General features: G+C 39.3%; 1 protein-coding gene across 1 annotated transcript in view; it reads right to left on the bottom strand.

Annotated features, from left to right (window-relative positions):
- Positions 1 to 8,129, bottom strand: part of LOC114878681 (cGMP-dependent protein kinase, isozyme 2 forms cD4/T1/T3A/T3B) — a 35,732-nt gene extending 27,603 nt beyond the window's left edge. The window contains exon 1 of the mRNA XM_029192764.2: positions 6,934 to 8,129. Coding sequence (XP_029048597.1) covers positions 6,934 to 7,403 — 470 coding nt within the window. The 5' untranslated portion in view covers positions 7,404 to 8,129. The remainder of the gene's footprint in view (positions 1 to 6,933) is intronic.
- Between the last annotated feature and the right edge of the window lie 6,701 nt (positions 8,130 to 14,830).

The raw sequence follows: 14,830 nt of genomic DNA, 5'->3' as shown, positions 1-14,830 counted from the left end.
TAGCTCTCGATTTTAATGGATTTGGAGCAGATGGGCGATAGTAAAATAACTCAAAGAGAAGGAAAATAAATGAATGAAAATTACGGTGATTCGAGCAGCACGGAAGCTTATGTAATATCAATAAAATAATACACGAAACTGAAATATTAGGGTATCTCTTAAAACAATTGTACAGTTATCACTGCAAGAGTTTATTTGAGGTCGATTCTAAGGAATGTTTGTAATTGTTGTTTTCTTAATTTTAAGTAATAAAATTCTAAATAAATAAAACTTCAAAGGCACATACGTAATAATTCTTAACTCGCATACAGGGTGTTCAGCGACAGGTGGGCATCCTTTGAGGGGGTGATAGTAGGAGTGATTCTGAACAACGTATTCCTTCACCAAAATGCTCGCAGGAGCGTGGTTTTTTAATTATTAATGAAAAACACTGATCAATCACAGTGCGCGGCCTCGGCCACGGAAGTGTCGGGTACGAGAAGCGCGTTCGACTATGGCCGCGAACAAACTACTGCACCGCGTCAAATCGTAGCCGACACTCCTGTGGTTACGAATGAGCGTTATGTGCATTCTACTTCCTTGATGTTTTTCATTAATAATTCTGAAATTAAGCCTTAACGAGCATTTTGGTAAAGGGAGAAGTTGTTCAGAATTACCCCAGCTACCATTCCCTGCATGGGTCCCACTCCTAGTCGAACATTCTGTAAACTTATTACATATTTTTCAAACAGGCTGTTTAATAAGTTCCACTTAGACCTGAAATAAAGAAAAAATTATATTATTTTGAACAAAAATCGCAAAAAATTCCATAGAAATCCATTACTAATGGACTAATTAATTTCATAACATTTGATTTATTATTAGATATATTAAAATATCAATTTCTATTAAATATCGCTATAAATACCCAATAAAGTCATTCATAATCAGTTAAATAACACTGTCACGATATAAATGCATGATAAAACAGTAAAAATGTTAATCACTTTCTGTTTACTGCATAACTACCCAAAGGCATATTATGCGTTTCTCTAGTTACTATCTAATCAGCTCGACGAACTTCTGCGAAATAATGACTAGACCGCAATTGTATTGGTATCTGAATAATATTCTGCGATGTCAAACGTAATAACACGTGGTTACTTCCTGTTGACACCGATTTGAAAGCATGCCTTGTTACTGTCTACTTTAAAAATGACAAATTGGGAGTCCGAATTTTTTCAAGTCCGTTCGAACTTGTAATTTTGGGTACTCGCACACCAGTACCAGCGGTAAACTACCTAATTGTTACTTTAACACATTGCCAATTTGATAACCTTACGATTAGTATTCACATATTTTTAGGAGAAAGGAGGGTTACTCTAGTTCCTATCTAGTTATGTCAATGACAATACCTATCGCAATAGTCAATGTTGACTGTAACGTATCATTGATAATTCCGGGAAAAATGTGAAATTAAGTCGGATAATGGAACTGATAGAATGAAAATCATATCAATGATGTTTATAAACACAAATAGAATTAGAGATAATACGTCAATCGCTAAACTCACTTAAATTTATATTTACCCATTGAAAAGACTGGTATTCATGCCAAGAATCTTTTTCTTTTTATAATTTTCTTTGAAAATAAAAAAATAAACAATAAATATCAATTTTATAAATATCTCGACATTAATCTTCTTCGGAATCTCTGACGTCAAAATGTCAGTCCAATTCCTTACATTTTTAAATAAAATCACTTTTCTTTATTATCGTTTAATTGCTCCTAATCTCAAGTGGTATACACTTTATGAAACAAAGATCAAAATTTTTCCAAAGATCGAGTATATTCTATATCATCGTTTCTACGAAAGGGATTTCGATAAGTGACTAAGATAAAAATATAAAAAGATGACTGAAAATATAGTATCAATCAGATGATTGATAAACTTCCAGTTTCAGATAAATGATAGTTAAATCTCATTGTTAGATACTTATCACCCTTGCAATGATGTGCAGAAGGAGGAGAAAATGGACAATGGATAAACCAGTGGATAACGTTGATAATAGTGTAAACACAGGTTAATATTTCAAACAGGACCGCGTATATTTTATAGGTCTGGGTCACGATTGACCTGTCCGAGTTACACCCATCGACGGGACGGGTTAAGCGCAGCGAAGCCTGTGTTCCTTCCAAGTGCAACGACCTTGAGAATTCGGCCTCGGGTTTGAACCTTCCGAAGGCAACAGCTTCCTGCCGTGTGTGCATGCTCGTTTTGCGTGGCACACGCGCGATTTTATTAAAACGATCGTTAGCGAACCAATGCAACGGCGCGTAACGATGACGTCAAGTCCCGTGTATACACGCGGTGTGTAGTCGACGAGCCCCAAAGGTATTATCTTTCACGGTGCTTCCCACAGAACGATAAGCGCATTGGCGTAAGTATTGTAAGTACTGCCCTTAGCTCGTAAGAAGTCTCACAAGACCTGTAGTTGTGTATGAGCCTATTAATCGTGTCACCGCTTCCAGAAAATTTGTCAAGCTTCCATTTGAAGGGGGCGAAAAGTGATAGAAATGTATTATTTTCATAGATTATGATAGTGAAAGGGTAGTACTAGTAGGTATGCATCCAAATCCATATCAAAGATGAAGAATGATATTCTACATATGTAGCTGTATAGTTTTTACGATGTCTAGCGTAGTAGAAACCTCCATCAAGAAAATATTCACACACAACTTTTCCTGGCATCTCCAATGATGCAACAAAACCACAATTACCATCCATACCTTCCAGGTAACAAGGTAACAAAGAATGGTATACCTTCTCTTAGGATCATGATCGCTGCCATAAATTCGATTCCTCCTATCGCTTTTCTCAGCATTATGTTGATCCGCCATTATAGGAACTAGTTAATTGCAATAAGTGTGCAAAGTTCTCTAAAGTTCTCATCGAACCGTTAAAAACAACAGAAAGAATCATATCGCGTGCGTTGCTCCGTGACAAAGAGACTCGCCTAACCAGGCAGGCATGCTCTAAAATTAGCACCTGCTCCTGACCTGGGTTTTAATCGTGTAACTCTCGGTGTCAAAATGCGAGTCGAATCTTGAACGCTTTCCATGGCGCCACTCTAACGCGTTCCTTTCGCGGACAAAATTGTACAGCCGTGCGAAACGATGTGGGTAAAGGGTGTTTCATTTAAAACTTGGTATGGAAGAAGAACACAGAGATTTAACAAAACGTACATATACCGTTTGTGAGGCTAATGTAACGCCTACCATGGGCGCCAGTCTTAGAAAGTGGAATGCAAACTTCTGACGAGAGTGGAAGTCTAGCGCCAGCTTTAGCAACCGTTTATTGACGAGCACGTTGCTCGGCTGCGTGTACTGCACTTTGAACTGAATTAACCCTTTCGTTGCGAACAACTTATACATATATAGGGTGTCCATACTAATTTATAACTTTAAATTTCTGCTATATGGTTTCATATATCTAACCATCTACTACTACTACTACTACTACTACTACTACTACTACTACTACTACTACTACTACTACTACTACTACTACTACTAATAATAATAATAATAATAATAAGATATATATTTTTCTATTATAATTATCGCTCACTTTTTAATTTTTCTTCTATTTTAAAAAAATATCGTAAAAGTTCAAAGGGAGATTCAATTCCTCGAATGGAATTTATTAACGCGCGAAATGCCCGCATCTAAATTTAAAATCGTTTGATATTTATACGATTCAAGTAAGAAGCAGGCCCTCGATTTTTGTTTGCTAATATAGCAAAGGAAAGCAAACGTTATTTTTACTTCCGTAGCTTCACTCCCACGCCATTTTATTCGATAGTTCTCCGTCTCCGCTTTTTGGTCGTTTAAAAACCACCTTCGAAAATAAATATCTGGGAATTGATTCCCATTAAACGTTCAGGATTAGATCATCGGATACGCAGTTTATAATTCAGACTCCGTATCGAAACAGATGGTGATTTATTACTGTTTACCTCCACTTTGATTTTATGTTACCTTTGATAGGATGCTGTTGCAAAATTAATACTTAGAAATCGCATAATCTCTTCATATGCTATTTCATATTAAAAAAGTAGAAAAGAAACATTAAAATTGGAAAGCTAGGTAATGTTATATGCAAAAATTGCAAATATATTGATGTTCTTCTGTTTCTGAACAAAAAATGTTTTTAATATTCTAAAGCATCAGAGTGTTGAAAAGAATACACAAATAGATGGAAGAAGAAAAAAGGAAAAAGAGAAATTTTGGAAGTGGCATATAGTATGGAATTAATGATATCAGTGGATTGTATTTCGAAAAGCTAGTGGTACGCCTACTATGGCTGGTCGCCTTAGAGGCAGGAATGTAAATCTGCTAGACTCGCGAGACAAACCTAAGCGCCGGCTCCGATACACGCGCCGCGTGTCGATAGCTGCTCGCCCACGCGTGTCCATAGTCAAGGCACGTCCTGCTTATGCCATAAAAATTGCCGGACAAAACGTCGTATTAAGATTCGCGGCCTGAGACATCGAACAAACGTGTATTTTTATCTCGACTCAGAGTATAGAGACTTAACGTTGTTGCAAGTAATCGCTAGACTTTTGTTTTCATTCTTGTAGGAGAGAGTTTGTTCTTTGCTTCTTTCGCTTTCGTATAAACAAATGATTTTCTCTGGTATCATAAAAATGAAATCAAATGGCGTTAAACTGTTGTTTGGATTTTTGGACGTTTATAACTCTTTAACGAAGCACTTTCAAATATGTATACATAGATCTAAATTTCCGAAAAACTGTTATTGTGATTCAAGCACATAATATTGAATATTGCACAGGTGTAATGACAAATAGCGGATATTAAAGCAAACACGTACGAGTATCAAGCAACAAATAAAAGATATCAGTGCCAGTTAATACTTCGGTACATCTCAGTGAGTACATACACAATAAATTATATGTACAACAAATGTAGGTATAATTAACATGTAAGTAATCCTCAAATATATTGACATTAGCAAATATCTGATTATGCAACGAACGTGTAACATTCAAGTAAAAATTACGATCCGATATAAGTGATAAAGAAAAAAAAAAATAATAATAACGATAACCAATATTCAATTATGCAACAACCGAGTACAAATCACCGATCGATCAGCATTGCATAAACGCATTTTCTTCGTTAGTAGAATTTTGCTTACCCTTCGTTACTTTCTATTCTTACTCAATATTTCAAATTGACATTCAATGTTATCAAACTTAATAATAAATATTAAGTAAAAATGAAAAACAAAATTGAACTTTATAGGAGTATTTATTACGAATGTTAATTTTTTTTCGATTAAAGGCTACGATCAGGTGATTGCCTCATTTTATAAGAATCGATGGGAACTGAACGCGGTGAAAGTGCGTTTTCAGAAAAATTTCAAGCGAAATCCTGCTTTTTGTTGCAACGGTTTGCAGTATCAATTACGATGTACACTCGCAATGAAATCAGGCTTCCCAAGGGGAAATGGCGATACATTTGCCCCAGGGATGCCTATGGGGAAGGTCGAGAACCGAAAAGAAATAAAAAAAAAAAAAAAAAAAAAAAAAAAAAAGAAAAGAGACATTCAGCCATCATAAGTATTATGCAGCAAAATGGAAGCTCGAAAAATCACGGAACGAAATTGCGTTCAGGAATTCGCTCGGCGCCAAAAGAGGAATATCTATTTTTATCGCTGCATTCATATTTGCGAGTGCGTTTTTTTCCCTTTCTCTCTCGATCGAACTCGGCAGAACGAACGTGTAATAATACATTAACACGTTGTTTTGTTATTCAGATAGAGCGACGCTTGCAATGTTAAATAACGAAACCGACGATCAGCATAGCAATCGCGGTATAAACTGCTTCCAATTTAAGTTAGAAAAGAAATTTACGGCTGTTAATATTCGTTCAACAGACCTCTACTCTACTGTTACGTTTCCATTTGAAAGCATTTGTGCAAACGATCAACAACAATGTCGTGATATTTTATCTCCACTGATTGAGACTGATAGTAATGTTCAATTTTGAGGTTAGAAATTTGATTAGAGGATCCCATTTAAAATTCACTTTTAATTGTAAAGTATTATGTGTAATTCGATATACTAAATTAAACGTTCAATACCGTTATAGCATGTTACATAATTGTTTCGTGAAACAATTTGACTGAAATTGGTTAAAAAGCTGTGAAACATCGCAAGTGGCCGGACAACAATGTGATGGAAAAGCACTGGTCCGTAGTCACGTGGTAGCCGGCCATGTGTATGCGTGTGTCCATAATAATAAATATGTCGGTGACGGGACCACGGTAGCTAAGTAACGTTAACACGTTGAATGCCGTAGGGGTCACCGGTGACCGACACTACTAATTGAAAGAAAATTCTAAGTAACATTAATACTATATTCCCTTAGATAGCAAGTGTAATATTTAAATTAAGAAACGAAACGATGGCACTCTGAGCAATAAATTGCAGTAGAATTCAATAATTGCAATCTCAATAATACTTGGAAAGGAAGAAATTTGTGACATTGACTATTACCAAATCACTGATAAATTAATGAAACGTAGCGAAAACTAGTGCTCGCACACGTTAAGGTTTATCACATGTCGGTGTCCGTCACGTGAGCATTATTTCCACGTTCGTTCGAAAACGTCTATTAAATCACAACGTCGAATCGGTGGCGTGTACGGGACGCGATCGAGTAAACACGCGCACACGCGGACACGCATGCGCCGTGTTAAGTGGTTAACCTGCGGTAACTTAGCGTTCCGTACAGATAGTCGAAACGAATGATATTCCCGCGACGGCGACGTAATACCGGCCACTTGAATCGATTCGAAAGCGAACGGAGCCGGTTAACGAGTTTAACGAGAACATCGAGAAGAAGAAACGATCGCGTGACACTAACCTGTCGCTCTTGTCGACGACCGTCAGCGCCGCAAACTCCTGCAGCGGTGGTTCCGCAGAGATGCCCTGGGCCCTCTGCTTCCTGGGCCTGGGTTTCGTCGGTGTCAGCGGCGATTTAAACGGCAGAACACTTAGAAACTTGTCCAGGTGACTTCGGAGCTCTTGGATTTCGGCGTCGCGACGACAGAGGAGTGCCTCTAGCTCGGCAATCCTCTCGTCCTTCACACGGAGCAACTCCTGCAACTCCCTGAGGGTGCCCATTGCTGTAATCGCGGTCGCACCGGTGACGTTCGAGATGGCCCTCTGGCCAGCCGCGACCACGGCCACGGCGCCGTGCGTCGGCAGCTGTGGAGCGTCCTCCTCGTCGGCGAGCCGCTGCTGCGTCGACGAGAAGCACAAGGAGTCGAAGCACACGCGCATAGACACGCAGGCGTCGCCGATCGGCACTCTGCACTTGGTACCCTCGTCCATTCAACCCGAACAAAACAGCCGCGAGATGAGAACAGGAGCCGCGACGAGGAGCACGACCCGGACGGTGCGTCGTCGGCTCGCTCTACTCCACGATTCCACGATTCCGCGCTCTCCAACAGCGGAGGACCAACGTCCTCCACCGTCCTCCACCGTCCTCCACCGTCTCCCGTGACGAGCTTCAACGATCACCGCTATCTCTCTTCTTCACCAAGTATTTTACATTATCTCTCTTTGTCAGTGCCTCCTCCCCACTCTCTTACCGTGACCGATAGATCTCCTCGTCACTCCATAACCCTTTCTCGTTCCCTCTTTCTCTATCAGCTGCATACACACGTTTTGTCTCTATCTCTTTTACAGCCTAGCCTCTCTCTGGAGTTACTTGTCACCGTTTTTCTCTCTCCGATCTTTAGCAGGTCTCTCCGTCTCTTTTCGTAGAAACATGTCTGCTTTTCCTTTTCACTGACGCTACTGTTCTGTTCCTCGTTCCTCCTCGTTCGTTATCTTCGTTGTGTCTCTTGACACTTTCTCCCTCCTCCACTCTTTCACTTTTCAACGCACTGCATTTCTCACTCCATCACCGCTGATGTTTGTCTGGTTTGTGGTTTACAGTACGCTGTTTCTCTCGGATATTAACGAGTCGAGGTTCGGACTGGGACTCCACCGACCTCGCTGCCATCGCTATTGTTATCTTTTTCCTGATTCTATAGCGCTCGTTTTCTGTCCCCTTCTAGTGCGACACTGCAGCTCCTCGTGGCAGTTTAAATTTACTAGTGGATTGCGCCACCGACTGGTGCGCCATCTATGGCAGCCATTTTGTCGTAAAAGTTGCAGATGGCTCTTGTACCGGCCATTTGGATACATTTAACGGGGTAGACACGGGTAATGCAGCGACGTGACATTACCGGCAAAAATGGGCCTATCTAGGAATAATTTACGAACTTTTATGATTGATTCTTAATCTACATACTTGTAGCGACTTTCTAATATAGGTTTTGTAAGAATCCAGTCACTAATTAATTAATTATGAACCCTATTATAGGGGCGGCGACTCGAACCTACAAGAATGATCACTCTAAAAATTGCTATTAATTAATTAATTAATTAATTAATTACTTTCAGGAGGCAGATAAAACCTATACTATAAGAAAGCTACGGTGCTATTCTTTATTCTTTAATAATAATGATGGACTTTGACGTGTGAATTTCTTTTTCAGGCAACGTTCTATCGACTACGATAGCGATTTTCAACCCGATTTTTAGACCGGTAGGATTTTTATAACGTGTTTCTCGCTCATCACGCCACGTTGTGGCTGCGTGGAATAAATATCATAAACCGTAAGTTTATTTATGTCGGTAATTCAGTACGGCCATTTCCAAGGCTAATGTTCCAAGACTGATAACAGAATCCCCATTAAAATTCAAACAGAGGTATCGAGATCAGTATCGAGAGGATTATTTGAGCAGCGCTAACTAGCATAACTTATAGCTCAGAAAATTCAATTATACAATATACATATCATGAAATGTGACATACATAAATGAATAAAAAAAAAAAATTCAATAATTTTTTAATTAAAATTCTTTTTTATTATTGCAATTATATCGCAAAATAAAGATGTTGTTTAGAAAATATAGATTATATTTCTCGATAGAAATTTGGCATAAATAATAATATTAAATAACGAGATTACAGTGGTATTTTTAGCATACTGTTCGGTATACATAGTAATTTCACGAAACAAATTTTATGTGCGTCACATTTCTAGAGATGACGCCACGTGGTCTGTTGATCACAAATCTTATCGCTTCACATTGAAAGCAGTTATGTATTTCGATTGAAATAATTTTAAATGATGGCAATTCTACAGCAGCGTTTAAATAGCAAGAATGTATAGTTCGTAAATCAGTTAATGAAGGAATGTGTGGCGAGTGTCATTTTATTGCCACAAGTAGTCTGTCGATTAGATCCAATGCGAAATCATATTAAGACATTTTAGGGGTCTGAATTTATTTCTGACTACCACAGAAATAAATATGATAACTCTAAATTATAACTGATAAGATGAAGTCTATGGAATATATGTATTTATAGTCATAACTTGTTCTCAAAGATTGAATAAATAGAATAATAAATCAGATATACTTTCAAATGATTCAAATGAGCCAACCCCTTCTAAATTGAGAAAAATAAATTAGAATAGCCTGGAGCGACCTGATCGGTATTGTCTCTGGCGTCTTGATGAATAGTTACGGAGTTATCCCGAATCGAACGCCTGGAGGGAGTCCAGACTGGTAATAGTCCCGGCTGCTGGTCGGGGAACCGTAATGTCATAATAGAATAGCGATGTTAGTAATACCATCGCGTTGCAGCAGTGTAGGCAACCAGCCGATTGACTGGTCCGTGCTGTCGGGAGAGGCCCAATTTGCATCGCATTGTGTACTCGTTACGCCTTCATCCATGCTGCTACCCGTCTACGCGCGATTCCGGCGTCGGTGTCGGCGTCGGCGTCGGCGTCGGCGCGGATCGCCATACCGACGGCTAAACCACCGCCGTTCCAGCAATCAGCGCCCTGGGAGAACCGTGGAAACCGCGGAAACCCCTAACTTAATTATTGTTTCTGGCGTCGTTATCGTTATTAGTCGCTCCATCGGCCGGTTAACGCCAGAGAGAAACTCTCAGCTCTCGTTGTTATTCCCTTTCTGATAGTTGTTATAGCTTTTTCGTTTCTTCCTACTACATATATCTACCTTTTTATCATTTCTTTTTCTAATTTGAACCTTTTAGGAATGATAAATAACAAAATGATATATGTCAGTCCAGCAGATCGTCTGGTATTTTCAGTGTGAATAAAAGTTACTTTTTTAGAATTTCCATTAAAAGTCGGATATTTGATATATAACGACCTAATAGGATCCCCAATGAAGAAGCATAAAAATGTAAGGAAACATCCTTACCTCTAGACTCTAGAAGGAACAACGCTTTCATCTCCTTCTCCTTCTCCCGTTACCATTTCACCCTCTTTCCCTGGACACCCTTCACGATCCCACGATCTGGCCTCCATCCGTCCGCGCCCCTCAAAATATCAACTAAACGATAACCACATTTATTATTCATCCGGCTGTCTCGTTCGCTGCTCTACTCGGCTCCAATTTTGCAGAGTAGTTTTTCAAAGAATTCTGTAAGCGTGCCGGCGCATCGCGAGCGGGATGGAAATATGGAATCGAGAGAGGATGAGATATTTCGCGTGCTGGGCACGCGATACAGCGTGAGCAGACCGGCTGAACGAGTTGGTCCATTTTACGCGTAAGTCGATGGTTTACAAGAAAAAATACTATTTTATTTAACACGAGAAAAGGTTAAAAAAATACTAGAAAATACTAGTACTGGAAAGCATTAGAAATTCTTATGAAAAATTCTATTAGAAATTATTTAGTTTTATGGCGGAAAAGCTCTTAAGGCCTATCACCGTCATCTTGGAAATAATTCAATCGTCGCTGGAGGATGGCGCAGTTTCATTTTCGGAATGAAGCCACCGAGCGGTATATTATGTTTAATCTTGGCTCGGTTCGAAACCACCGAAACGTCTTGGAAAGCTCAACTGGGATAACTAAGATTAGTGTCGAGCGCATTGTGTGACAATTCATTTCGTGAAAATATTCACAAGTTATTTCTTATCCTCGTCGTCTTAATATTCATTACGACTTTTATCTACTTCGTTCATAGCGACACGAATACTCTCTTTATTTGTAAGAATGATTTTATTTCCCACTGACAGAAGTAGCTGAAGATATTTTCTTTTCAGCTTCGGTTTACACGGAACTCTTTCGGTTTTATTCCAGAAATAACGCATTTTCTTGCCACGAGTTTATTTTATGATCTTTACACGTCAATCTGTGTCAAGAAACGTCAGTTTATGTTCTTCGTGCTTCTACTTTAATTTCTCTATTCTTCTTGCCAAGAATTTCATGCGAAATGCCATTGCTTACGTTTGATGCGCACACTTTTCGTTTTATATTTCTTGGCAACTGACTTCGATTGGAATAACTAGGTAAATTTAGCAAAAATATTGTAGAAAAATTCAATTAAAAATTATTGTGCTCTTGTAAGATTCTTCTTTAACCCTCAGATAGCGAATACACGGTAATTTTAACCAAATTGTAGATTTATTTATGATATACTTCAAAATTAACGAACATCATCCATGCAAATATCTTTTGGCACATTTCGCATTCCTTCAGACGTCAATCCGCGTCAAGATCACGAATGCCAGGTTTTTTTCTAGCTTCTTCTTTAATTTCACCCCTCATCTCTAGCACCCTTCGAACGCGAAGACGCCGTCGTTGATCCTCTTCCCGTCTCTCGTTCCCTCTATGTCCAACTCCCCGAGGATGAAGGGATCAGAGGAGAAAGAGATATGGATTGACACTCGAATTCCACCGGTAAAGGATCCACCCTTCGCTCGGTCATTTTTCTTATCCACCGCGCATCCCAGCCAACCTCTAATAAACTAAATTCATCAAATTCGACACCGATCGTCCATTCACGATCGTTTGATTTCTCTTCTTGAATCCTGGCTGATGTGAAAGGATATTTAAAAAGATCCTTTCATCGTCAAAAACCTTTCATCCTCTTTAAAATTTATCCTTTTTCGGTTTTGTAAAATACTATAATTAATGTATGATCGGGAAAGTTTCGATGATGACAGATTGTAAAAGTAGATGTCTTCTTAATAAATGCGATTAGCCGTAAACATGTTGTTTTAAGGGTGAAAAGTCAAGTTAGGGTTTGCTCGGAACAAGGTGGAATCGTTTCTGAGTGACGGCGGACAGACATCCTGAGAGTTAAGGTTCCCGTCGGTGCTATAGGGGTGAATTTTGGGGGCGACAGATGATTTAGCGCGGTGTTTCCTGTGTCACTGTATCAAACATCCGTGAAAGTTGACAGCTCGAAAGAGACCTCGATATTCCTTATTTTTTTTCTTTTTTTCTTTTTCTTCTTATAAAAGGAATGAGTATATTTTGTCATAACAATGCAATAATACAATTATTTATGTGAGAGACATTTTAATAAATGCATAATTCTCTATCTTCACATTTCCAATTAATTAAATTATGTTATGTTATGTTATGTTATAAAGAGAACATTTTATCTAGATGCCGCAAATAAACCGTGGGACAAAGTAGAATCAGCTTCGAAGTGGATGGTAAAAAGGTTTACCCAATAGAAGGGATTATTGCGCCTGAGCCGAAGTCGAAGGTGAAGAAGGTGGGGGATGAAAATAAAAGGACGAGCCAACAAAGCATTCGAAGCTGGAAGTCGATCCGACGCGTTGCAGCAAAGAAATTCCACCCCCTTCGCCCTTCGACGTCGAAGCTTCCAGCATCACCCACCACCCTGTTCGAGGAAGGCTGGCTGGTGTTCCCGCAGGAGGAACATGGCTCCCAGGCAGGATCCATCCTTCCAGCCACCCCGTTTTCTCCGACACCCCCACCCCTGGCCGCCTGGTTGGCCCCTCGTTGCATTTTAAATCAAAGCCCCGGAGGTAACGCAATCACCAGGCATCACGACGCTTCCACAATTTTCTACTTTAAGCTACTTTATGTATTAGTACCCCACCCGTGGCTGTCTCACCGTCTCTCTTCCTCTCCCAAGGATCCGCAATAAAACCTCCCTCCCTCGACCGCCCTCCCACTGGTCGGCGAGGCTGCTGCTACCAAGGCGAGCAGCCAGCCACCGCTGCTACATTAGTTACCCCGCCGCCCCGGTTCGAGACTCAGTCTTTTACACTCCGACAGATCCTCCAGCACCCCCTCGCGACCCCCCCTTACTGCCCAGATGCGGCATAACGAGGTTATTTTATTAAACAACCTCCGCCGCCCGCTTCACGACGCTACTAGAATTCTTACAGGATTCAATGAGGAGTTTTAGGGTGGGGGATGCATCTTGAGCTTACAAGTATCCTGAAGGGGGGGGGATTGATGAGGTGAAAGGTGATCGAAGTATTAGTTTATGGGAAGTGTTTGGAGAAGAGGTGGAGGATTTTTGGGAAGTTCACAGCAAATAGTTGAGTAAGATAAGTTTGATGAAAATTTTTTCATATTGCTACAATTCATGATTTCTGTTTTTAAATTTCATAAATTAAACTATGTATGATAAATGTTTTCACCCCCGATTCAAACCACAAATAAGAAAAATAATTTTTAATATCCTTTCGAAAAAATGATCCTTGTAAATGTTTATAGAAAAATTGAGAACATATAATTGGATATTTTCTGTGGAAGCCAACACCATACGGGGTGTACAGGGGGATGAAATTCTCGACTAGTTACACGGAGTATAGGTGTTCTCTATGTGGTGTGTAGTTCGCAACCGTAGAGTGGTGTAATCTAGTCAACACGAAACAGGATTATTCTCCTAACTCGGTCTCTTGCTCTTTCTATCCCTCCTCCTCCCAGAATTTCGCCCTTCTGTGTTCTTTGATTGCTTCTCCCTCTTATTTTCCGATTTCTGTTAACTATTTTCCTCTGTTCTCTTTAATATCCTTTCACTTTTTCTTTTTCTTCAATTTATTATAAATAATTACCGTACTAGTATTCCTCAAGAGATTCAAATATTTTCTTTACCTCCACACTGTTTCCTTTTCCTCTTTCTCTTCATCTACTATTTATCTTCAAAACGTGTCCCACTTCTTTTCATCATTCACTTTGCTGCTTTTTATTCAAGAGTACCTTATTCCCTTTCTTTTCTATAGTGCGTTTCATTCACATTCACCTGGTATCATAGTATCTTCCTATTGCGACAACTTATGTGCACTGTTCATCGAAAATCGTGCTATCCCCGAAGGGTTGGACAAATCAAATGGAAAGAGAATATATTGACACGGATAAACGTGTGTACGAAATCGTCATCGTACAAGTTTCCACGCTTTCTTGGTGACTATATAGGAGAATCTTGAATTTCCAGCAAAGTGCAATTCGATAGGGGAAGAAATTCGAGCCGATCAGAACCAAGAAAATTGCGGATGAATAGGAGGGTCTGATTTCTTGTATCAGAGTTTTATTAACTTTACTTTGGTTTAACCCTTCGAAACTGATATGACAGAAAAAATAAGAGCTGAATTGTGGATGAAATCTATAGAAACCTAACAATGAAACTTTTTACCAATTACTTGAAACATTCTCGAAATATCATTAAACCGAATAAACTCAAAATTCAATTAATTACTCCATTTCAAATAATCACAACTAACTTATAATCGTTCAATCTATAATCTGCAAATCATCTTCCTCAAAGCAAGAGAAATGCTATAAAAACCATAAAACATCCCCAATCCATCTGAACTTTCTCCAAACATCCTTCAAATATCCTTCAGGAAGCAGCTAACCCATCAAGCGGAACAGAATCGAAAATTCAATCTTCGAAACAG

The sequence above is a fragment of the Osmia bicornis genome, chromosome 14, assembly GCF_907164935.1.
Source record: "Osmia bicornis bicornis chromosome 14, iOsmBic2.1, whole genome shotgun sequence".
Lineage (NCBI taxonomy): Eukaryota > Metazoa > Arthropoda > Insecta > Hymenoptera > Megachilidae > Osmia > Osmia bicornis.
Note: the sequence above shows the minus strand (reverse complement) of the source record. Positions and strands in the feature narration are given on the sequence as shown.